This window comes from Homalodisca vitripennis, chromosome 8 (genome assembly GCF_021130785.1).
Source record: "Homalodisca vitripennis isolate AUS2020 chromosome 8, UT_GWSS_2.1, whole genome shotgun sequence".
NCBI classification, from domain to species: Eukaryota; Metazoa; Arthropoda; class Insecta; order Hemiptera; family Cicadellidae; genus Homalodisca; species Homalodisca vitripennis.
In genome coordinates, this window is record NC_060214.1 from 20,629,253 (window position 1) to 20,656,029 (window position 26,777).

Consider the following 26,777-nt stretch of genomic DNA (forward strand, 5'->3'; position numbering starts at 1 on the left):
CAGACCAATGTGAAAGTTAAATAACTGTCGCCTTTTGATCATGAACGTAGCCAGGAAAAAAATTGGGAGGGGGTTCAACAACTGATATTTTCCCATAGTGGATAGAGGAGTAGGGCCCCATATTGTACCTTAAAAAGTTCTTCACCCGTTTCATTGTAGAGAACGGTCTTTCAGGAGTATATTTCAGTTATACTACATCATTTAAATAATAATGATCGTTTAATAAAAAAATAATTGAAAAAATTGAAAATTTGGGAGGGGAGGTCCGGACCCCTTAGACCCCCTCGTTGGCTACGTTACTTATGAAGCATGATTGGAAATAAATTAATGTGTAATAGTCTGAAATAAATTTACTTGGAATAAAAAAACAGAATTGTTTTTAAATTAAAACAACAAATAGGTCTTCTTCAATAATTTTCAAGTACGTGAATATGCCTCATAAAGATCTCACAATCAACATTTAAAAATAGTGGGATTATGAATTCTAAGTAACATCTCCTATTTTTATTGTTTCCAATTAAAACAACAAATAGGTCTTCTTCAATAATTTTCAAGTACGTGAATATGCCTCATAAAGATCTCACAATCAACATTTAAAAATAGTGGGATTATGAATTCTAAGTAACATCTCCTATTTTTATTGTTTACAATTAAAACAACAAATAGGTCTTCTTCAATAATTTTCAAGTACGTGAATATGCCTCATAAAGATCTCACAATCAACATTTAAAAATAGTGGGATTATGAATTCTAAGTAACATCTCCTATTTTTATTGTTTACAATTAAAACAACAAATAGGTCTTCTTCAATAATTTTTAAGTACGTGAATATGCCTCATAAAGATCTCACAATCAACATTTAAAAATAGTGGGATTATGAATTCTAAGTAACATCTCCTATTTTTATTGTTTACAATTAAAACGCAAATAGGTCTTCTTCAATAATTTTCAAGTACGTGAATATGTCTCATAAAGATCTCACAATCAACATTTAAAAATAGTGGGATTATGAATTCTAAGTAACATCTCCTATTTTTATTGTTTACAATTAAAACGCAAAATTTTCTGGTTGTTTGCTCCTTTTCCAAGGATGCATAATAAAAAACAGAATTGTTTTAAAATTAAAACAACAAATAGGTCTTCTTCAATAATTTTCAAGTACGTGAATATGCCTCATAAAGATCTCACAATCAACATTTAAAAATAGTGGGATTATGAATTCTAAGTAACATCTCCTATTTTTATTGTTTACAATTAAAACGCAAAATTTTCTGGTTGTTTGTTCCTTTTCCAAGGATGCATAATAAAAAAAAAGGATAACAGTTGAACTGTTGGGCTGGAGGCGTCCCCTCTTTGAGAGGCATTAATTCTACATTGTAAATCCTACAAATATCAAATTCGCACACACACTTACAATCCTTTCATATTATTTGTATGGGCTAAATTGATATAATTCACACCTATTTCCAAATTTATTGAAACAAAATTAAAAAGATTTTTTTCAATGTGACGATAATTAATTAACTATACAAATTTAAAATCTTGATGGTCCTCAACTTGTTAAAGCATTTTTTAAACTTTACGCGATTTTCAGCTTTACCAACAAATTTAGTTGGATAAATGGAATTCTGGGATCAATGCTTTTACAAAACTGTATTCAAATATCATAAGAAATACTAGTTTGTTACTATATTATTAGAGCAGCGTTTCCAATGTGAAAAATAATACTTACCACTCATTGCAATTAATTGTAATGCCCGTGCCCTCGGCGTAATACCGGTTCTGGTACCAACAGCCTGAAACAATAACACGTTTGTTTAATTAAACCAGAACAAGACAATAATCAATAAATAACGCGAATCCTTCTTTCTTGCCCAATATTGTTTTAGACAATTATTATAATTTGTAAGCGACTCATAAATAACATGAAAATCATTATCATAAAGTATAAAGACTTTGAAAGGATAAAGGATTTCGGACACCTGCCATCGTTATAGGTTATAAAAGGTATAACACAACGTTTCGAGCATTGGAAAAAGTTTGTGCATCCTGTGCAGTGACAACGCCTGGACTGGACTCCAAGCAGCTTTTGGGTATGTTTGAACCCCTTTCTTTTCCTTCTTTACTTCTTTCTGTTCTTAATTTTTGTGTGTATTAATACCTCCCCACCTGACGAAGGGGATAGATTCCGATCCTCGAAACGTTGTGTTATACCTTTTATAACCTATAACGATGGCAAATGACCAAAATCCTGTTATCCTTTCAGACGTTTCATCGTCAATAACAAACTTTATGAAAAATAAAAACATTCTTATACTGATAAAATGTGAATGAAAAAGTGATGGACAAAGAGTCTGATTTAACTCAAATACTTTAAGCAACGCAGAACCAAGAAGAAATTGCAGCTACCATTTCACAGGTGCTACATACACGGCATACAATCAGTCTAGTATTCTGTCTCAGACGGTTTGACTACGAGTTTTCTGATCGAGATGGCCGATGTTTTGTTTATGTATGTAAGGTATGCAGAGTGATTACAGTGGATCACATTACTTTTGGGCAAGAGGTTTTTCAACGAGCAGCCTTCACTTCCCCAGAGTGAGACTGGAATTAGATAGAAGCTTTTCCTATTTTGGACCCAAAAAGTACAAGGACCTACCCGTTGGCATTAAGGGACACAAAATCGTTGTCTAGAGTTAGTAATTTCATGATAAGTAGTTGCAAGTGACTGTTATTTTTAATGTTTACCGATTAGATTTAGATTATTTATATCTCGAATGAGATGCACCCCATAAAACAATGTTAACGCTCAAATACTTTAAAACTTTTATTTTTTTTATTATTAAGAAAGTGCACTTTTTGTTAAATGTATAATTCTTAATGTTCAATCGATAAAATTTGAAAGTTTAAGTTTTTTCTGAAAATGTAATAAAAACATTGACAAATCTAAAATTTGTTTGGGTACCCAAATAATTATATTAAAATTGAGACATATACCATAACTCTAGGACCACAATAATAAGGGCGTACAAATGTTTGAAGCTTAACAGTTCTTACGTGGCTAAAATAAAGATGGCCGCTTATACAGCCGACCAATTCATAAGGGGCGTTTCATAAGCGTGCAATAAGTCAGTTAGAGAATCAAAATTAGTTCGGTATCGATCATTCATACCGGTATTCGATGTTACTCGCACAATCGATAAATAATATCGATATTTTCACTGCAGCTACTTCAATTGGTACAAATATTCTGCTTTCGGTAGTTGCTATAGCTATAGATGGCATTAGTGAAATACGCTAAAAGGGTTATAAAATCGTCACTATCAGAGCTACGTACGTGAAGAAAGAATGGGTTACATTTTTGTATGTCCGGATTAACCAAGAGACCAGCCAATCGTGGCGAGGTTAATGAATACAAAACTATTTCAAAATTCAAATTCAAATTCAAATTCAAATTCAAATACTACAAATTGCGACGTTTTAAGTCGCAACTTGAGTAAGCCGAAACGGCTGCATGCCTCGAATATTTTTTTAATAGTCCACTATAAAGTACAAATTCAACTGTTTATGAAGGAAAATGTCACTAATAGACGCCCTTCCCTTATAATCAAAACTCAAAGCCAAAGAATGTCTTATTTTAACAGGCGAAGTTAGGAAAAGAAGCCCTCTCAACAATTAACCCGGGGGATCAAGGTGACTTCCGAACCACCACCAATGGCCGGACAGGCGGGGTACTTGCAAGGACAGGATCGCTCAGCGGTCACCCATCTAAGCAGCAGCCACGCTCGACGTGTCTTGATTCGGTAATCTCGCGATAACCACCGTACCCGCTACACTCTGCCATTGCCAATTAAACAAAATGTACCGCTAGATTAAATTGCATTATGCTTACTGGCACCTTTACTCCGCCAACGGTTCCTACTACACAATATCAATGAGACATTGCTCTTAAAAACAAAAGAAAAAACACACATAGAATACCATATGTCAAAGAAGTCAAATATTAGCAGTAAGGACGGATACGTGTTGTTTGTTTGTCCATCTACGTAATATATCCTCCATAGAAAAATCCTGGAGACTTGAATCTTGGTACATTTATTCCCTTTAGTCCAAAGAAGAACTATATTGCTGTATTGACTTTGGAGTTTAAAGGGCTGAAGAGTCTTCACTAACTACTGTAGGTCTGAGGGCTATACGCCTAGTTTGTATGCAATACACGCAGTACAGTAAACTGATATCGTTGCGGATAACGAATAGAAAGCGGTCGCAATATCCGAGGAAGAGGTACAGTCAGCTCGGTAGGTATTCTCGGTATGTTCTCACCGCTCTTCTAGACTATCAGGGTTTTTATATTAAAAAGTGATATTTTCAACAGCACATATAATTTTATAGATACATCCTTTAGTCAATGGGCTGAGCTTAGCGAAGTCTATTTACTCGTGGGGATGAAAAAATAATGTCTGTCTGTCTACACGATAACTCAAAAACGAACAGACCTTCATACTTAAAATTGTAGATGGAGCTTCATTTGTATATGATGAACACTGATCTTGATGATGGTACACGCCACTCCATGTAATTTGGCTGAGCGTTAACGAATATTGTTACATTGGTCGTAAAGGTAGCTATGATGGCAACGAGAAAATATCATAAATATAAACTCAATAAACCCGTAAGATATTCGGGTTTAATATGTCACATATGTGACATATTAACACCCGGAGCTTGGATAGGTTGGCCTGTGAAGTGGAATTTTATAGATTTTTAAAATAATTTTAACACATAGCCAATAGTTTATTTAGTGGTTCTAGCTCATATCGTTCTCCTTGAATAGGCTAAGTAGTCTACGAGTGATATGGGATGGTGTATTTAAAATGTATACTACATTGCAACTTTGTTTACCTCTTAAATGAAACATCCGATAATAAAATGAGAAGGAGAGTGATACTTGTTTTGGCAAGAATGTTAGGCTGTTTGGTTCCAAGAGAGCCGTAAAGCACCCAAGGACTTAGCCAGTGAGAGAGTCCAAGGGGTCCGCCCCCCAAAATTTTCATATAAATATATATATTAAGTATCTGTAAAAAACACTTAGTATTGATCATTTTTTTAAACTCGCAATTTGACAGCATTTATGAATGAGTCAACTCGGGTTATTACAAGATTTAACTCATCTACTATTTACATTAAGCTTTTACTGGTATTAATCGCTTGTGTTTGAATGTGGTATTTGGCTATTATAATCGTCATAAATAATGGCTGACTTAGGTATAAGGCCTTGAGAAGAGAAAAATAACTAAATCCTCCGTAGCCAACGATGTGGTTCAAAGGGTTCGGACTCTCCCTAAATTTTAAACTTTTTAAATTATTTTTTTAGCAATCGATTAGTATTATTTAAAGAATTTAATATTATTGACATCTACTGCTGAAAGATCGTTCTCAGCAATGAAACGGTTCAAGAACTTTTTAGTAACAAAATGGGGCGTTACTCTGTGTACTACGGGAAAATATCAGTCGTCTGAACCCCCAAATCCTTTTCCTAGCTACGTTCTTGAAAACATAAAGAAATAACGCAATTCAGTATTGTAGTTCTCGACAAGAAGCCATAGGAAGTAAAACGGAGGACTAGGAGTGGCGGAATGAGGAACAACGGAATAAACTAAAATGCAACTGCATTGGAAGTGGAGCAGTGGAAGAACGCGTACAAGGTGAAGGACGCGTTCGCGCATGCGCGGGGAATGCGGTGACGCCGACGGCCGAGGGAGCGCCGGTAATAATGCGGTTCGCATGCGCGATGCTGCTGAATTAATAGGCAGCCTTTCACATTACTCCAGGCGCATCTGTCACTCCCGCGCGGTCGAGGCCCTTGCAGTGCGGCGGCGCGTGCCATTGAACTCCGCACTCACCGAACCATTTTCTGATATTTTGAGTGTGGAATATGAAACTTTAATATGATACACAACAACGTTTTATTACGTTGTCGTGGCGTAATTTTCTTTTATGACACTGAAAATTTATATTAGTAATGTAGGCTCAAAAAGTTTATTAAAAGTTAGAAGAAGAAACCTTTTAACACTTGAGTATTTAAAAAATATTTCTATTATCTTGGATTCGAAGAATCCATCTTCGGGTACACAATCACATCATATCAACTACTAATTAAAATTTATCTAATATTTTCTTTTTGATCGTCGAGTCAACGCAAGTACATTTTGCATAACAGTATTATAGTCTGCAATTATTAATATTATTGTCTTTAAAAGAAAACAAAACCAAATAAACTGCCGTTTGTCTTCCGAAAGAAAGCATTGTTACAATTCTCTTTGTTATTTATTGTTATATCTGTTACGCCAATTGTATTTATAGTTGCAAAATAGTTATGCCGTATATGAATTTAAATAAATAAATATAAAAGAAAACAAGAATAAAAAATCTAAAAATACTACACACATTGTATTGATATCTGCTTGAGAACTGAGATAAGGTTTGTTACTTGATTATTCTCCACTGGTAAATTGCTGATTGGTTTTACTTGCTTTGCTAGTTTATGATTTAGTTTATGTGAAACACATTCAGACCACAGTAACTGGACTGATTTTATCTCACGTACTAACTGGTAAATAATAAGAAATGACATGGCAAAACCAGCTATTGGTATTCCCAGGACTTCCTAATGGGCTTCGGTCAGACAAAACAAAACCTATTATAAATGCTATGTTAATAATTGATGTTGATGTTTGTTGATTCTTGTAACGACATGTTTTATGAGTTTGTGTCCTAAGTTCTCAAAATAACTAATGAGTGAATCTGCCTTACGATAACTTAAAACGTATTTTAAACTGTGGAAGTTTTATAAAAAATTCAAACTTTAATAAATTGACCACCAAATTTGATAGAGTAACATTAGAGCCCTCTAGTTTCCGCCTCTTTTCTCTTTTTTTATAATACTTTTAAAGAGGTGTCACTTGCTAGGGGTTCCTATTTAAAATGTTTGACTTACCCCCAAAATACTCCATTTTAGGGGGGGAAGTCAAAAGTTTTCTTGCGTCGAAAACCTCATCATTTGGTCATATAAACATTCCCCAAAGTAAATCACTCTATCTCTATTAATAAGAAAGTTAATGGGGGAAGGGGTGTGACTTTGAAGACACCCTGTATAGCGTTCCTAAGAAAAGTCAAAATGTTAGAATGACATATGAAGTCCCTTCGTGCACATTTTCACATGCAAACTTTACATAATTCAAAAAATTTTGGCCCTGTAAACACACATGTACAAAACTAGATTAAATTGATCTAGGTTCAAAATGTGTTACAGGGATAGTATTGCCACCCATATTAGACATATACAAAACACCTATATAAGTAATCCCGAACGATGTTGTAGGGGTACAGGTCACATTAAAGTCAAACATAAGATATAGTATTTTACCAGAAGAAGTTAGCGTTTTACACTCCTCCGTAATATTTAACCCTTGTTACCTAGGGGGGACCGCTTGGCTTGGACAGGATCACTTGGCGGTTACCCATCCAAGGAGCAGCCACGCTCGACGTTGCTTGACTCGGTTATCTTGCGGTAACCTCTGTACCCACTGGACTGCACCTCCCGAGGTAGATCGAAGCTGTGGAAATCTAAGACGGCAATTGCCTCCCGTGTAGCATTCGAGTGTCTACTTCAATATTTGCTGTGTGTAAGCGTAGTAAACACGAATAGAAAATACATCCGCTTGCTGTAGTCCTACAGAAAGGCACAAGGTAAACACACCCTCAGTATCGAGTAAGCTGTGTTTGGCATTAGCGCCAAGCCGTGTAACATTCGAGTGTCTACTTCAATCTTTGCTGTGTGTAAGCGTAGTAAACACGAATAGAAAATACATCCGCTTGATGTAGTCCTACAGAAAGGTAAACACACCCTCAGTATCGAGTAAGCTGTGTTTGGCATTAGCGCCAAGCCGTGTAACATTAGAGTGTCTACTTCAATCTTTGCTGTGTGTAAGCGTAGTAAACACGAATAGAAAATACATCCGCTTGCTGTAGTCCTATAGAAAGGCACAAGGTAAAACACACCCTCAGTATCGAGTAAGCTGTGTTTGGCATCAGCGCCAAGCCGTGTAACATTAGAGTGTCTACTTCAATCTTTGCTGTGTGTAAGCGTAGTAAACACGAATAGAAAATACATCCGCTTGATGTAGTCCTACAGAAAGGCACAAGGTAAACACACCCTCAGTATCGAGTAAGCTGTGTTTGGCATTAGCGCCAAGCCGTGTAACATTCGAGTGTCTACTTCAATCTTTGCTGTGTGTAAGCGTAGTAAACACGAATAGAAAATACATCCGCTTACTGTAGTCCTACAGAAAGGCACAAGGTAAACACACCCTCAGTATCGAGTAAGCAGTGTTTGGCATTAGCGCCAAGCCGTGTAACATTCGAGTGTCTACTTCAATCTTTGCTGTATGTAAGCGTAGTAAACACGAATAGAAAATACATCCGCTTGCTGTAGTCCTACAGAAAGGCACAAGGTAAACACACCCTCAGTATCGAGTAAGCTGTGTTTGACATTAGCGCCAAGCCGTGTAACATTCGAGTGTCTACTTCAATCTTTGCTGTGTGTAAGCGTAGTAAACACGAATAGAAAATACATCCGCTTGATGTAGTCCTACAGAAAGGCACAAGGTAAACACACCCTCAGTATCGAGTAAGCTGTGTTTGGCATTAGCGCCAAGCCGTGTAACATTAGAGTGTCTACTTCAATCTTTGCTGTGTGTAAGCGTAGTAAACAGGAATAGAAAATACATCCGCTTGCTGTAGTCCTACAGAAAGGCACAAGGTAAACACACCCTCAGTATCGAGTAAGCTGTGTTTGGCATTAGCGCCAAGCCGTGTAGCATTCGAGTGTCTACTTCAATCTTTGCTGTGTGTAAGCGTAGTAAACACGAATAGAAAATACATCCGCTTGCTGTAGTCCTACAGAAAGGCACAAGGTAAACACACCCTCAGTATCGAGTAAGCTGTGTTTGGCATTAGCGCCAAGCCGTGTAACATTAGAGTGTCTACTTCAATCTTTGCTGTGTGTAAGCGTAGTAAACACGAATAGAAAATACATCCGCTTGATGTAGTCCTACAGAAAGGTAAACACACCCTCAGTATCGAGTAAGCTGTGTTTGGCATTAGCGCCAAGCCGTGTAACATTAGAGTGTCTACTTCAATCTTTGCTGTGTGTAAGCGTAGTAAACACGAATAGAAAATACATCCGCTTGCTGTAGTCCTATAGAAAGGCACAAGGTAAACACACCCTCAGTATCGAGTAAGCTGTGTTAGGCATCAGTGCCAAGCCGTGCAACATTAGAGTGTCTACTTCAATCTTTGCTGTGTGTAAGCGTAGTAAACACGAATAGAAAATACATCCGCTTGATGTAGTCCTACAGAAAGGCACAAGGTAAACACACCCTCAGTATCGAGTAAGCTGTGTTTGGCATTAGCGCCAAGCCGTGTAACATTCGAGTGTCTACTTCAATCTTTGCTGTGTGTAAGCGTAGTAAACACGAATAGAAAATACATCCGCTTGCTGTAGTCCTACAGAAAGGCACAAGGTAAACACACCCTCAGTATCGAGTAAGCTGTGTTTGGCATTAGCGCCAAGCCGTGTAACATTCGAGTGTCTACTTCAATCTTTGCTGTGTGTAAGCGTAGTAAACACGAATAGAAAATACATCCGCTTGCTGTAGTTCTACAGAAAGGCACAAGGTAAACACACCCTCAGTATCGAGTAAGCTGTGTTTGGCATTAGCGCCAAGCCGTGTAACATTCGAGTGTCTACTTCAATCTTTGCTGTGTGTAAGCGTAGTAAACACGAATAGAAAATACATCCGCTTGCTGTAGTCCTACAGAAAGGCACAAGGTAAACACACCCTCAGTATCGAGTAAGCTGTGTTTGTCATTAGCGCCAAGCCGTGTAACATTCGAGTGTCTACTTCAATCTTTGCTGTGTGTAAGCGTAGTAAACACGAATAGGAAAATACATCCGCTTGCTGTAGTCCTACAGAAAGGCACAAGGTAAACACACCCTCAAGTATCGAGTAAGCTGTGTTTGGCATCAGCGCAAGGTCGAGTACTCTCAATCGTCGCACGGCTCTGGCTCTTCAAATAGACCCAATGTCAATACTCCTTCATGCGATTCGGGGAAATGCTTACTTCACCGACAATAACAACTTAATGTAACGTCCATGGCTCTGGCCAAACGACCATTGCATTGGATAAGAGTTATGGCTTCTAAAGTCAGAAGGACGTTTACTGCAGGGGTTCTTCTAAAAGTGTCAACCTCATTATCGTCCAGGTTCGTATTGATATCTGATTTACTTAATTGGCTGAGCGTTTAGCGAAGGGCTTAAACAAAAATAATTTGTGTGTCTGTGTGTCCCACACCATCTGACATATACACGAAGCTGTATAGACAAAATTGAATCAAATGGTGATGCAAGTCATTCCATGGGATTTGGCTGCGTGATCGACAAAGAGCAGAATAAATAAATGTGTGTAAACATTTAATCTCAACTGAGAGTAAGCATATGACATTTTAATCATGTCACATTTTTATTCATCGAGTAAACTGAAAAAATGACGGTGGAAAGTCAATGTTAAATGTCGTATGATTCGATTACAACGCGTCCTTGCGTTGCAGTATCCTCCTTAGTTCCCGGACACACTGCTATGAAATCGATTTCTCTTTTTTATTCATGAGGGTGTAAAAATGTCCTTTCTGTGCGATTGCCTGTCTGACACACGAAATGAGGCCAAGATATTAAATGTTGCAAGCGACCCCACCAATGTTACGCGAAAAGCCATGTTGTGGCTCACTGCTGTCTTATTTTAAATACTAGCAGTTACCCGCGGTTTCATACGCAATTTCGTAGGGTTTGCACCTGTATGAGCGAATGATGACTTTGCCTTGGTGTCACAATCAAGAAAATACGTTAAACAGTTAATATTTTTGGCCATTCTAATTTACATTGGTAGATAGTAACATGCTTAATAATTGATAAAAATGTTTGCGTATTACAAATCCTAACTGCATTACAGCTTTGTCGGGGAAGATTAGATCTTCTCGGTCGCGGCATTGTTAATAAGAATAAATTCTTGCACAAAACAATCACATTGTTTTGTCTCACTTGCGTTTTATTTATAACACATCACTATTATCACATATGTTTTATGTCTTTTATTATTTTTATTGGTGAAATATCATATTATTAATGCTTATTACCCTATTCCATTCCCGACGAAAACAAATTCAAAAACATAAAAATCATAAAAAATCGGTCCAGCCGCTCTCGAGTTATTAATGCTGTAACTAATAAAAAAACTTTCCTTTATATACAGGGTGTCCCGTAACTCTCTGGACAAAGGTATATCAGTTAATTGCCTCAGGTCATGCACATAGGCTATTTCACCATATGCCGTTTATTAGTGTTTGTATTGTTGGCTGAACATCAAGGACAAGGTATTTCCGCCCCTTTAAGGTTTTTGGGACAGGATATTAAAGAAGTAAAGACAAAGGATACGGTTTGTTCAAAAACCTACCTAATTATTACTGAGTAATTTATCGGCGTTAAAAGGTGGTTCCATACACCAAGCACATGGCTTCACTTACCATTGTTTTGGTAACTGTCAGTATTATTCTCCACTGGTAAATTGCTGATTGGTTTTACTTGCTTTGCTAGTTTATGATTTAGTTTATGTGAAACACATTCAGACCACAGTAACTGGACTGATTTTATCTCACGTACTAACTGGTAAATAATAAGAAATGACATGGCAAACAGCTATTGGTATTCCCAGGACTTCCTAATGGGCTTCGGTCAGACAAAACAAAAACCTATTATAAATGCTATGTTAATAATTGATGTTGATGTTTGGTTGATTCTTGTAAGTAACGACATGTTTTATGAGTTTGTGTCCTAAGTTCTCAAAATAACTAATGAGTGAATCTGCCTTACGATAACTTAAAACGTATTTTAAACTGTGGAATAGTTTTATAAAAAATTCAAACTTTAATAAATTGACCACCAAATTTGATAGAGTAACATTAGAGCCCTCTAGTTTCCGCCTCTTTTCTCTTTTTTTATAATACTTTTAAAGAGGTGTCACTTGCTAGGGGTTCCTATTTAAAATGTTTGACTTACCCACAAAATACTCCATTTTAGGGGGGGAAGTCAAAAGTTTTCTTGCGTCGAAAACCTCATCATTTGGTCATATAAACATTCCCCAAAGTAAATCACTCTATCTCTATTAATAAGAAAGTTAATAGGGGAAGGGGTGTGACTTTGAAGACATACCTGTATAGCGTTCCTAAGAAAAGTCAAAATGTTAGAATGACATATGAAGTCCCTTCGTGCACATTTTCACATGCCAAACTTTACATAATTCAAAAAAATTTTGGCCCTGTAAACACACATGTACAAAAACTAGATTAATTGATCTAGGTCAAAATGTGTTACAGGGATTAGTATTGCCACCCATATTAGACATATACAAAACACCTATATAAGTAATCCCGAACGATGTTGTAGGGGTACAGGTCACATTAAAGTCAAACATAAGATTTAGTATTTTACCAGAAGAAGTTAGCGTTTTACACTCCTCCGTAATATTTAACCCTTGTTACCTAGGGGGGACCGCTTGGCTTGGACAGGATCACTTGGCGGTTACCCATCCAAGGAGCAGCCACGCTCGACGTTGCTTGACTCGGTTATCTTGCGGTAACCTCTGTACCCACTGGACTGCACCTCCCGAGGTAGATCGAAGCTGTGGAAATCTAAGACGGCAATTGCCTCCCGTGTAGCATTCGAGTGTCTACTTCAATATTTGCTGTGTGTAAGCGTAGTAAACACGAATAGAAAATACATCCGCTTGCTGTAGTCCTACAGAAAGGCACAAGGTAAAACACACCCTCAGTATCGAGTAAGCTGTGTTTGGCATTAGCGCCAAGCCGTGTAACATTCGAGTGTCTACTTCAATCTTTGCTGTGTGTAAGCGTAGTAATCACGATATAGAAAAATACATCCGCTTGATGTAGTCCTACAGAAAGGTAAACACACCCTCAGTATCGAGTAAGCTGTGTTTGGCATTAGCGCCAAGCCGTGTAACATTAGAGTGTCTTACTTCAATCTTTGCTGTGTGTAAGCGTAGTAAACACGAATAGAGGAAAATACATCCGCTTGCTGTAGTCCTATAGAAAAGGCACAAGGTAACACACCCTCAGTATCGAGTAAGCTGTGTTTGGCATCAGCGCCAAGCCGTGTAACATTAGAGTGTCTACTTCAATCTTTGCTGTGTGTAAGCGTAGTAAACACGAATAGAAAATACATCCGCTTGCTGTAGTCCTATAGAAAGGCACAAGGTAAACACACCCTCAGTATCGAGTAAGCTGTGTTTGGCATCAGCGCCAAGCCGTGTAACATTAGAGTGTCTACTTCAATCTTTGCTGTGTGTAAGCGTAGTAAACACGAATAGAAAATACATCCGCTTGATGTAGTCCTACAGAAAGGCACAAGGTAAACACACCCTCAGTATCGAGTAATCTGTGTTTGGCATTAGCGCCAAGCCGTGTAACATTCGAGTGTCTACTTCAATCTTTGCTGTGTGTAAGCGTAGTAAACACGAATAGAAAATACATCCGCTTACTGTAGTCCTACAGAAAGGCACAAGGTAAACACACCCTCAGTATCGAGTAAGCTGTGGTTTGGCATTAGCGCCAAGCCGTGTAACATTCGAGTGTCTACTTCAATCTTTGCTGTTATGTAAGCGTAGTAAACACGAATAGAAAAATACATCCGCTTGCTGTAGTCATACAGAAAGGCACAAGGTAAACACACCCTCAGTATCGAGTAAGCTGTGTTTGACATTAGCGCCAAGCCGTGTAACATTAGAGTGTCTACTTCAATCTTTGCTGTGTGTAAGCGTAGTAAACACGAATAGAAAATACATCCGCTTGATGTAGTCCTACAGAAAGGCACAAGGTAAACACACCCTCAGTATCGAGTAAGCTGTGTTTGGCATTAGCGCCAAGCCGTGTAACATTAGAGTGTCTACTTCAATCTTTGCTGTGTGTAAGCGTAGTAAACAGGAATAGAAAATACATCCGCTTGCTGTAGTCCTACAGAAAGGCACAAGGTAAACACACCCTCAGTATCGAGTAAGCTGTGTTTGGCATTAGCGCCAAGCCGTGTAGCATTCGAGTGTCTACTTCAATCTTTGCTGTGTGTAAGCGTAGTAAACACGAATAGAAAATACATCCGCTTGCTGTAGTCCTACAGAAAGGCACAAGGTAAACACACCCTCAGTATCGAGTAAGCTGTGTTTGGCATTAGCGCCAAGCCGTGTAACATTAGAGTGTCTACTTCAATCTTTGCTGTGTGTAAGCGTAGTAAACACGAATAGAAAATACATCCGCTTGATGTAGTCCTACAGAAAGGCACAAGGTAAACACACCCTCAGTATCGAGTAAGCTGCGTTTGGCATTAGCGCCAAGCCGTGTAACATTAGAGTGTCTACTTCAATCTTTGCTGTGTGTAAGCGTAGTAAACACGAATAGAAAATACATCCGCTTGCTGTAGTCCTATAGAAAGGCACAAGGTAAACACACCCTCAGTATCGAGTAAGCTGTGTTTGGCATCAGCGCCAAGCCGTGCAACATTAGAGTGTCTACTTCAATCTTTGCTGTGTGTAAGCGTAGTAAACACGAATAGAAAATACATCCGCTTGCTGTAGTCCTACAGAAAGGCACAAGGTAAACACACCCTCAGTATCGAGTAAGCTGTGTTTGGCATTAGCGCCAAGCCGTATAACATTCGAGTGTCTACTTCAATCTTTGCTGTGTGTAAGCGTAGTAAACACGAATAGAAAATACATCCGCTTGCTGTAGTCCTACAGAAAGGCACAAGGTAAACACACCCTCAGTATCGAGTAAGCTGTGTTTGGCATTAGCGCCAAGCCGTGTAGCATTCGAGTGTCTACTTCAATCTTTGCTGTGTGTAAGCGTAGTAAACACGAATAGAAAATACATCCGCTTGCTGTAGTCCTACAGAAAGGCACAAGGTAAACACACCCTCAGTATCGAGTAAGCTGTGTTTGGCATTAGCGCCAAGCCGTGTAACATTAGAGTGTCTACTTCAATCTTTGCTGTGTGTAAGCGTAGTAAACACGAATAGAAAAATACATCCGCTTGATGTAGTCCTACAGAAAGGTAAACACACCCTCAGTATCGAGTAAGCTGTGTTTGGCATTAGCGCCAAGCCGTGTAACATTAGAGTGTCTACTTCAATCTTTGCTGTGTGTAAGCGTAGTAAACACGAATAGAAAATACATCCGCTTGCTGTAGTCCTATAGAAAGGCACAAGGTAAACACACCCTCAGTATCGAGTAAGCTGTGTTTGGCATCAGCGCCAAGCCGTGTAACATTAGAGTGTCTACTTCAATCTTTGCTGTGTGTAAGCGTAGTAAACACGAATAGAAAATACATCCGCTTGCTGTAGTCCTACAGAAAGGCACAAGGTAAACACACCCTCAGTATCGAGTAAGCTGTGTTTGGCATTAGCGCCAAGCCGTGTAACATTCGAGTGTCTACTTCAATCTTTGCTGTGTGTAAGCGTAGTAAACACGAATAGAAAATACATCCGCTTGCTGTAGTCCTACAGAAAGGCACAAGGTAAACACACCCTCAGTATGGAGTAAGCTGTGTTTGGCATTAGCGCCAAGCCGTGTAACATTCGAGTGTCTACTTCAATCTTTGCTGTGTGTAAGCGTAGTAAACACGAATAGAAAATACATCCGCTTGCTGTAGTCCTACAGAAAGGCACAAGGTAAACACACCCTCAGTATCGAGTAAGCTGTGTTTGTCATTAGCGCCAAGCCGTGTAACATTCGAGTGTCTACTTCAATCTTTGCTGTGTGTAAGCGTAGTAAACACGAATAGAAAATACATCCGCTTGCTGTAGTCCTACAGAAAGGCACAAGGTAAACACACCCTCAGTATCGAGTAAGCTGTGTTTGGCATCAGCGCCAAGGTCGAGTACTCTCAATCGTCGCACGGCTCTGGCTCTTCAAATAGACCCAATGTCAATACTCCTTCATGCGATTCGGGGAAATGCTTACTTCACCGACAATAACACTTAATGTAACGTCCATGGCTCTGGCCAAACGACCATTGCATTGGATAAGAGTTATGGCTTCTAAAGTCAGAAGGACGTTTACTGCAGGGGTTCTTCTAAAAGTGTCAACCTCATTATCGTCCAGGTTCGTATTGATATCTGATTTACTTAATTGGCTGAGCGTTAGCGAAGGGCTTAAACAAAATAATTTGTGTGTCTGTGTGTCCACACCATCTGACATATACACGAAGCTGTATAGACAAAATTGAATCAAATGGTGATGCAAGTCATTCCATGGGATTTGGCTGCGTGATCGACAAAAGAGCAGAATAAATAAATGTGTAAACATTTAATCTCAACTGAGAGTAAGCATATGACATTTTAATCATGTCACATTTTTATTCATCGAGTAAACTGAAAAAATGACGGTGGAAAGTCAATGTTAAATGTCGTATGATTCGATTACAACGCGTCCTTGCGTTGCAGTATCCTCCTTAGTTCCCCGGACACACTGCTATGAAACGATTTCTCTTTTTTATTCATGAGGGTGTAAAAATGTCCTTTCTGTGCGATTGCCTGTCTGACACACGAAATGAGGCCAAGATATTAAATGTTGCAAGCGACCCCACCAATGTTACGCGAAAAGCCATGTTGTGGCTCACTGCTGTCTTATTTAAATACTAGCAGTTACCCGCGGTTTCATACGCAATTTCGTAGGGTTTGCACCTGTATGAGGGAATGATGACTTTGCCTTGGTGTCACAATCAAGAAAATACGTTAAAAAGTTAATATTTTTGGCCATTCTAATTTACATTGGTAGATAGTAACATGCTTAATAATTGATAAAAATGTTTGCGATATTACAAATCCTAACTGCATTACAGCTTTGTCGGGGAAGATTAGATCTTCTCGGTCGCGGCATTGTTAATAAGAATAATTCTTGCACAAAACAATCACATTGTTTTGTCTCACTTGCGTTTTATTATAACACATCACTATTATCACATATGTTTTATGTCTTTTATTATTTTTATTGGTGAAATATCATATTATTAATGCTTATTACCCTATTCCATTCCCGACGAAAACAAATTCAAAAACATAAAAATCATAAAAAATCGGTCCAGCCGCTCTCGAGTTATTAATGCTGTAACTAATAAAACTTTCCTTTATATACAGGGTGTCCCGTAACTCTCTGGACAAAGGTATATCAGTTAATTGCTCAGGTCATGCACATAGGCTATTTCACCATATGCCGTTTATTAGTGTTTGTATTGTTGGCTGAACATCAAGGACAAGGTATTTCCGCCCCTTTAAGGTTTTTGGGACAGGATATTAAAGAAGTAAAGACAAAGGATACGGTTTGTTCAAACCTACCTAATTACTACTGAGTAATTTTTGGCGTTAAAGGTGGTTCCATACACCAAGCACAAGGCTTCACTTACCATTGTTTTGGTAACTGTCAGTAGCGAAATAGACAATTATATCGGGGGGGGGGGGAGGGTGACACACTAGGTAGTTTAGGAAGTGTAAGACCATCATCTGGAATTTTCACCAGGGAGCTTAGAGAAATATTCATTATGTTTAATATTTTTCTTTCATAATCTCGGAAGGGGCCTTGAGCCCCCCGAGCCCCTCTTATATACGCCCTTGGTAGCTGTACAGTAACAGTAACAATAAACCGATACAGAAGTGTATTAAAGGACCAGACAGCCCGTAATGACAGTCTTCATCAAACTGACTGTACCTAAGATTTTGACTGTCCTTTAACCTTTTGACCCAGATATTAACCCATGTACCAAGTTACAAGTCTCCAGGAATGTTCAATCACAAGTTATAGCACAGATGAACAGACAATATTAAGGAATACCTGCTTACTTCTCATTGATACTTCTAAAGTATGTGGAACCCAGTTACACGATTCTAAAAGGGTTATGAAACTAATACTAAAACATTGCTATCGACAACGATAAAGGTTTCGTATAATTCATTGTTTAGAGCTTGTTGCTGACGATGGATGGTTTGAAAGGGTAATGGAAGTTGGGAATTTGCAATCGTTATAAGTAACAATATGTATTATACCAACGTTTCGAAGATTAAAATCTACATTCTTTCTCAGGTGTAAAAAACTTAATAATAAACATGCATAAGAAGAGCGGCAACAGGCTGAAGGACTGCACCGGATCAATTTAAACTAAAATGTATTATTTTTTACACCTGAAGGTAGATTTCAATCCTCGAAATGTGGCGTAATAGGCTACATTTTGTAACATACAACGATGGAAAATCTTTTTTTTTTAGTTTTTATCATTTACAGTTTTAACCGTGAGGATTGCAGCTGTGAAAATAAAAATTAACTACATGGTTTCTAGCCCTTAACTTGTTACTAAGTAATCCATTTAATACCGCTCCAATTGTTAAATGAGCGAACATGAATTCAACATGCGATTATATTTAAAAAAAGGTATCTCCCACTTACAGTCAAATATTCAACTGATGATTAAATGCGTAAAAATGTACCGATAAATACATTAAAGCGTTACAGATATTAATTTCAGGTGCTGATCTCAATTTAAACAGAACTGCAACAGAGAGCAAGAAAAAAGTAGAGCATAAATACTGATGTGTAAAGAGCCACAGTGATGAAAACGCGACTAGACATTCTGCGAACATCCGGATGGAACAGACTGCTGATGCCCTATACAAGCCACCATTGTCCTCAGCAACAGACTGCGCAGACATGTGTTGATAATGTTATCAAGACTGCGTCAGCAGGAGGTGCCCGCCTTTTTCAGCAACTCCTTGTTCGTTGAGTACCACGTGAGTAACGGTGGACTGTTGAGATGGCTGCTCGTCAAGTCCCAATGGGTAAATAAACACGTGCATGCAACGACAGAGCTTCGTGTACGATGTACCGGCCAGACTAAATATCTCAATAGACAGAGAGGATAAGAGGGTTTCGGACATTTGCCATCGTTATAATATAAAACACAACGTTTCGAGGATTGGAATCCATTCTCTTCGACAGGTGGGGGAGGTAGTACATACAAAAATAGAGAACAGAAAGAAGAAAAGAAGAGAAATACCTCCCCACCTGACGAAGAGGATAGATTTCAATCCTAGAAACGTTGTGTTGTACCTTTTCTAACCCTAATGATGGCAAATGTCCGAAATCCTGTTATCCTGTCAAACCATCCATCATCAATAACAAACTTTAAATGAATTAGTGTTTCTTTGAACTAATGCGAATTGATAACGCACAAATAAAACATTTCAAAATTCTAATGGCCATTTTAATTGTTTGGAAATAGTTTACTCAGAAAATAAACGTGATGAAAAATGCAACGTTTCAAGAAATTAAGGACTAATTTATTGTTGTAACAAGCTAATCTCATATTTAAATTGTAAAAACGTCCACTGTCTATCATAATGATGTGAAGCAACAAATGTATAGAAGTCTTACTTATTAGTAAGTTTTATATTTTATAAACGTATTTACTAATCCTTGAAATATCATAACTGTCTCGTTAATCATCTCGCTACTACCGTTGCATGTAGTCTCGTACATATATCTCGCAATTTTATGTTTCAAGTCCACTAGGCGCTCACCCAAATGCATCTTGCCCAAATTAAACGGAAGAGGTCTGACTCATATTTATGTACTTCTACACTCGTAATGCAAAAGCGGAGCAACTATTTTGGTCGTCGTAGCTCCATTGAAAAACTTCATAAAAAGTTTTTTCTAACCAAACTGAAAGTTCGTTGGATTTGTTTACGAACTGGACTGTACAAGTCCGACTATTACCTTATGTTCTAAATTATTGTTTTAATTTCCAGGTTAGTAAATAGTATAATATATTCATGAAGGACGTCACAGAACGGAAAATTTGCGGTATCCCGGATCTCAAGAACGGTTTATAAGCATTAAATAGTACAGTCTGTCCTTGAATCACTTAGCTGACCAAGATATCTGGGATATTCGGGATCTCATGAAGGGTTTATAAGTATTAAATAGTACAGTCTGCCCCTGAATCACTTAGCTGACCGAGAAATCTGGGATATCATGAACGGTTTACAATTAATAAATAGTACAGTCTAACCTTGAATCGCTTAGCTGACCGAGAAATCTGGGATATCATGAACGGTTTACAATTAATAAATAGTACAGTCTAACCTTGAATCGCTTAGCTGACCGAGAAATCTGGGATATCATGAACGGTTTACAATTAATAAATAGTACAGTCTAACCTTGAATCGCTTAGCTGACCGAGAAATCTGGGATATCATGAACGGTTTACAATTAATAAATAGTACAGTCTAACCTTGAATCGCTTAGCTGACCGAGAAATCTGGGATATCATGAACGGTTTACAATTAATAAATAGTACAGTCTAACCTTGAATCGCTTAGCTGACCGAGAAATCTGGGACATCATGAACGGTTTACAATTAATAAATAGTACAGTCTAACCTTGAATCGCTTAACTGACCGAGAAATCTGGGATATCATGAACGGTTTATAAGTATTAAATAGTACAGTCTACCCTTGAATCGCTTAGTTGACCGAGAAATCAGGGATATCATGAACGGTTTATTACTATTAAATAGTACAGTCTACCCTTGAATCACTTAGCTGACCGAGAAATCTGGGATATCATGAACGGTTTATAACTATTAAATAGTACAGTCTGCCCTTGAATCGCTTAGCTGACAGGAATATTTCGGTTATTCGAGATCTCATGAACGGTTTATAACTATTGAATAGTACTGTCTACCCTTGAATCGCTTAGCTGACAGGAATATTTCGGTTATTCGAGATCTCATGAACGGTTTATAACTATTGAATAGTACAGTCTGCCCTTGAATCGCTTAGCTGACCGAGAAATCAGGGATATCATGAACGGTTTATTACTATTAAATAGTACAGTCTACCCTTGAATCGCTTAGCTGACAGGAATATTTCGGTTATTCGTGATCTCATGAACGGTTTATGATTATTAAATAGTACAGTCTACCCTTGAATCGCTTAGCTGACAGGAATATTTCGGTTATTCGAGATCTCATGAACGGTTTATGATTATAAAATAGTACAGTCTACCATTGAATAGCTTAGCTGACAGGAATATTTCGGTTATTCGAGATCTCATGAACGGTTTTAACTATTAAATAGTACAGTCTACCATTGAATAGCTTAGCTGACAGGAATATTTCGGTTATTCGAGATCTCATGAACGGTTTATAACTTTTAAATAGTAGTAGTCTACCCTTGAATCGCTTAGCTGACAGGAATATTTCGGTTATTCGAGATCTCATGAACGGTTTATAACTATTAAATAGTACAGTCTACCATTGAATAGCTTAGCTGACAGGAATATTTCGGTTATTCGAGATCTCATGAACGGTTTATGATTATAAAATAGTACAGTCTACCATTGAATCGCTTAGCTGACAGGAATATTTCGGTTATTCGAGATCTCATGAACGGTTTATAACTATTAAATAGTACAGTCTACCCTTGAATCGCTTAGCTGACAGGAATATTTCGGTTATTCGAGATCTCATGAACGGTTTATGATTATTAAATAGTTAGTAGCTGACAGTCTACCATTGAAATCGCTTAGCTGACAGGAATATTTCGGTTATTCGAGATCTCATGAACGGTTTATGATTATTAAATAGTACAGTCTACCCTTGAATCGCTTAGCTGACAGGAATATTTCGGTTATTCGAGATCTCATGAACGGTTTATGATTATTAAATAGTACAGTCTACCATTGAATAGCTTAGCTGACAGGAATATTTCGGTTATTCGAGATCTCATGAACGGTTTATAACTATTAAATAGTACAGTCTACCCTTGAATCGCTTAGCTGACAGGAATATTTCGGTTATTCGAGATCTCATGAACGGTTTATAACTATTAAATAGTACAGTCTACCCTTGAATCGCTTAGCTGACAGGAATATTTCGGTTATTCGAGATCTCATGAACGGTTTATGATTATTAAATAGTACAGTCTACCATTGAATAGCTTAGCTGACAGGAATATTTCGGTTATTCGAGATCTCATGAACGGTTTATAACTATTAAATAGTACAGTCTACCCATTGAATCGCTTAGCTGACAGGAATATTTCGGTTATTCGAGATCTCATGAACGGTTTATAACTATTAAATAGTACAGTCTACCCTTGAATCGCTTAGCTGACAGGAATATTTCGGTTATTCGAGATCTCATGAACGGTTTATGATTATTAAATAGTACAGTCTACCCTTGAATCGCTTAGCTGACAGGAATATTTCGGTTATTCGAGATCTCATGAACGGTTTATGATTATTAAATAGTACAGTCTACCATTGAATCGCTTAGCTGACAGGAATATTTCGGTTATTCGAGATCTCATGAACGGTTTATAACTATTAAATAGTACAGTCTACCATTGAATCGCTTAGCTGACAGGAATATTTCGGTTATTCGAGATCTCATGAACGGTTTATAACTAGTCTACCCTTGAATAGCTGACAGGAATATTTTATTCGAGATCTCATGAACGATGAATCGCTTAGCTGACAGGAATATTTCGGTTATTCGAGATCTCATGAACGGTTTATGATTATAAAATAGTACAGTCTACCATTGAATAGCTTAGCTGACAGGAATATTTCGGTTATTCGAGATCTCATGAACGGTTTTAACTATTAAATAGTACAGTCTACCATTGAATAGCTTAGCTGACAGGAATATTTCGGTTATTCGAGATCTCATGAACGGTTTATAACTTTTAAATAGTAGTCTACCCTTGAATCGCTTAGCTGACAGGAATATTTCGGTTATTCGAGATCTCATGAACGGTTTATAACTATTAAATAGTACAGTCTACCATTGAATAGCTTAGCTGACAGGAATATTTCGGTTATTCGAGATCTCATGAACGGTTTATGATTATAAAATAGTACAGTCTACCATTGAATCGCTTAGCTGACAGGAATATTTCGGTTATTCGAGATCTCATGAACGGTTTTATGATTATTAAATAGTACAGTCTACCATTGAATCGCTTAGCTGACAGGAATATTTCGGTTATTCGAGATCTCATGAACGGTTTATGATTATTAAATAGTACAGTCTACCCTTGAATCGCTTAGCTGACAGGAATATTTCGGTTATTCGAGATCTCATGAACGGTTTATGATTATAAAATAGTACAGTCTACCATTGAATAGCTTAGCTGACAGGAATATTTCGGTTATTCGAGATCTCATGAACGGTTTTAACTATTAAATAGTACAGTCTACCATTGAATAGCTTAGCTGACAGGAATATTTCGGTTATTCGAGATCTCATGAACGGTTTATAACTTTTAAATAGTAGTCTACCCTTGAATCGCTTAGCTGACAGGAATATTTCGGTTATTCGAGATCTCATGAACGGTTTATAACTATTAAATAGTACAGTCTAATTGAAATAGTATTTCGAGATCTCATGAACGGTTTATGATTATAAAATAGTACAGTCTATCCATTGAATCGCTTAGCTGACAGGAATATTTCGGTTATTCGAGATGTCTTGAACGGTTTATAACTATTGAATAGTACAGTCTACCCTTGAATCGCTTAGCTGACAGAATATTTCGGTTATTCGAGATCTCATGAACGGTTTATAACTATTAAATAGTACAGTCTACCATTGAATCGCTTAGCTGACAGGAATATTTCGGTTATTCGAGATCTCATGAACGGTTTATGATTATTAAATAGTACAGTCTACCATTGAAACGCTTAGCTGACAGGAATATTTCGGTTATTCGAGATCTCATGAACGGTTTATAACTATTAAATAGTAGTCTACCCTTGAATCGCTTAGCTGACAGGAATATTTCGGTTATTCGAGATCTCATGAACGGTTTATAACTATTGAATAGTTACAGTCTACCCTTGAATCGCTTAGCTGACAGGAATATTTCGGTTATTCGAGATCTGCATAACTATTAAATAATACAGTCTACCCTTGAATCGCTTAGCTGACAGGAATATTTCTGTTACTCGTGACCTCATGAACGGTTTATGATTATTAAATAGTACAATCTACCCTTGAATCGCTTAGCTGACAAGAATATTTCGGTTACTCGAGATCTCATGAACGGTTTATGATTATTAAATAGTACAATCTACCCTTGAACTATCAAAATACCTTTAATTTGACGTCCCGTCCAAGTAAGTTTTGAATTAATGTAATTTTCAAAATAATGTGCATTAGAAGATAACATGAACAGCCAGGAACACAACGTTTCGAGATCTGCATCCGATTTCTTCCTCAGGTGGATAACTAATATAACACACAACTACAATTTAGATTTAAACGACAAATCATATCAAAGTGCTATGACACGCCATGAACAACTACGAACAAATATTTTGTGTGTCAACTACATCTACACTATCTTAAAACGTATGGTAATAAAACTAAAACCATTCATTATAAACTGATCTAAATGATACAGGTCAAAATACATTTGTTCACAATAACCAACCACTGAAAATAAGTGATAAAGGGATCAGATTACAGATCTCAAAACGTAGTGGTAATGATATTTTGTATAAATGAAAACTTCTATTCCAAGGAACATCAAATAACTCAGTATGTAATGTCTTTTATTTATCTGTAAATTATTACATTTCTCGTTCATGGCCCATTTATTTTAAATACGTAGTATTGTGGTTTTAGTACGACATTCACGCTGGCAGAGAGTAGTATACAAAATTGTATGTTGGTGTATATTGGTATATTGGTTTACACTATTTCTGAGTATACATTCATATTTTGTAAGTAGTGCGAGTTTAGTGAATGTTCTTGCTCTATATTATGGCACAATAAATCTTTACGAAAAATACGTTCCCAAATCACTTGATTAAAAACTTATCGGTGGTGTGTCTTAATTTCTATGAAGACCTGGAGAGTTGGCAGACTAAAAAACATTTTGTCGATCCGCACAAATTTGTCGTCACAGTTGTCCCCGCCGGAGACGGTTAACATTCAGATATGAATAAATGAATAAATGATTTATTGCCATCAATAAAATAATTTTTAAAGTGACACTTTTATAACCCAGGAAATAATGCTGGTCAGTATCAAGTAAGCGACCAGCATGAAAAAAATATACATCTATTTAAAAAGAAATTAACAAATTTGAGTCCAGTTCTACTTTAAAAACTAAGAACTAAGAGCTCTCCGCAGCGTCCAAATAACACCATGCATCTAATATAACTAAAAAAGAAAACAAACTAAATAAAAAATAAAAATACAAAGCATTTCTTCTTAAACTAAATAGGTCTTTTCCAAAGTATTATCTTCTTATACAAAATAATATATATGTGTATATTTGTAATGTTTTTAACATAAGACTTTGTAGTTGGTTATAATTAAAAAAAAAGAGAGAATAAATAAATAATAAAATGAAACTATGAGAATACTATTATTATTATTGTTGTTTTTTTTTTTTTTTTTTTTTTTTTATATATACATACATATATAAATACAAAACTAGACTAAAAAGGAGTTTAAGAACTCAATGCACTTATTTTGAAAAAGCCATTGCCATTCTTTTAATTTTTTTGAAAATAATTTAACATTGCTAATTTGTTTTATTTTAAGCGGCAATTGGTTGAAATACTTGGGTCCATTATAAAGAAATGATTGTCTGAGCACAGTTTTGTTGACCTTTGGAATTCTATAAGTTATTTTTTGAGTGTTTCTTGTAGAGTAATAAAGGTTGTTTGTCCCCTGATTTCCGCTTCTAATGTAAAATAATCTTAGGACTTTGAATACAAAAAGATGTTGAACAGGTAGAATATTTAATGTAACGAATAACGGAAATGAACTTTCTTGTTTTTGTTTGTTTAAGATTATTCGCAAATAATGGTTTTGTGTTATTCTCAGTCTATTTAACAGGTATTTTGAAACATTTCCCCAGCAAATTATTCCGTATTGGATACGTGACTGAATTAACCCAAAATAAAGTGATCGTAAAAGAGATTCATTACAAAAATTCCTTAAAAAATAAAATTTTCGAATACTGATGGAAATAGATTTATGTAATGCAATAATATGATGTTGCCAAGTTATTTTTTCATCTAAAGTTATTCCCAAATATTTGACAAATTTGACTTTTTCTATAGATTGACAGTTACAATCGATTAATCGATTTGTACATGTGTAATCGTGATATAAAATATTTTTTTCAAAGTCAAAGCCTCTTAAATCGAAATTTACATACTTTGTTTTGCTGACATTTAATTCCATTTTATTTAATGTACACCAATTTCTCAAAGTTTTCAAGTCTGTGTTTATATTTTCCCAAATTACATTAATGTTGCTATGCGAATAGAATAGCGCAATGTCATCCGCAAAAGCGTTTACTTGTCCAAGAAAATTTTGAGAGATGAGATCATTTATAAAGATCAGGAACAGATTTGCTGAAAGTACAGCTCCTTGAGGCACACCTACAGTGACCGGTAGTGGCGGGCTAAGGCTGTTGCCGACCTTCACCCTCTGAGTGCGGCCTGTAAGGTAACTTCGAAACCAGTCCAAAGCCACACCTCTTACACCCATCGCTCTCATCATTTCTAATAAAGTGTCATGG

The 26,777-nt window shown here is 37.0% G+C and overlaps 1 protein-coding gene across 1 annotated transcript in view; it reads right to left on the reverse strand.

Moving 5' to 3' along the window:
• LOC124367409 (tubulointerstitial nephritis antigen-like) overlaps positions 1-26,777 on the reverse strand; it is a 132,157-nt gene that overhangs the window by 49,573 nt on the left and 55,807 nt on the right. The window contains exon 3 of the mRNA XM_046824205.1: positions 1,733-1,796. Within this exon, the coding sequence (XP_046680161.1) occupies positions 1,733-1,796 (64 nt within the window). The remainder of the gene's footprint in view (positions 1-1,732; positions 1,797-26,777) is intronic.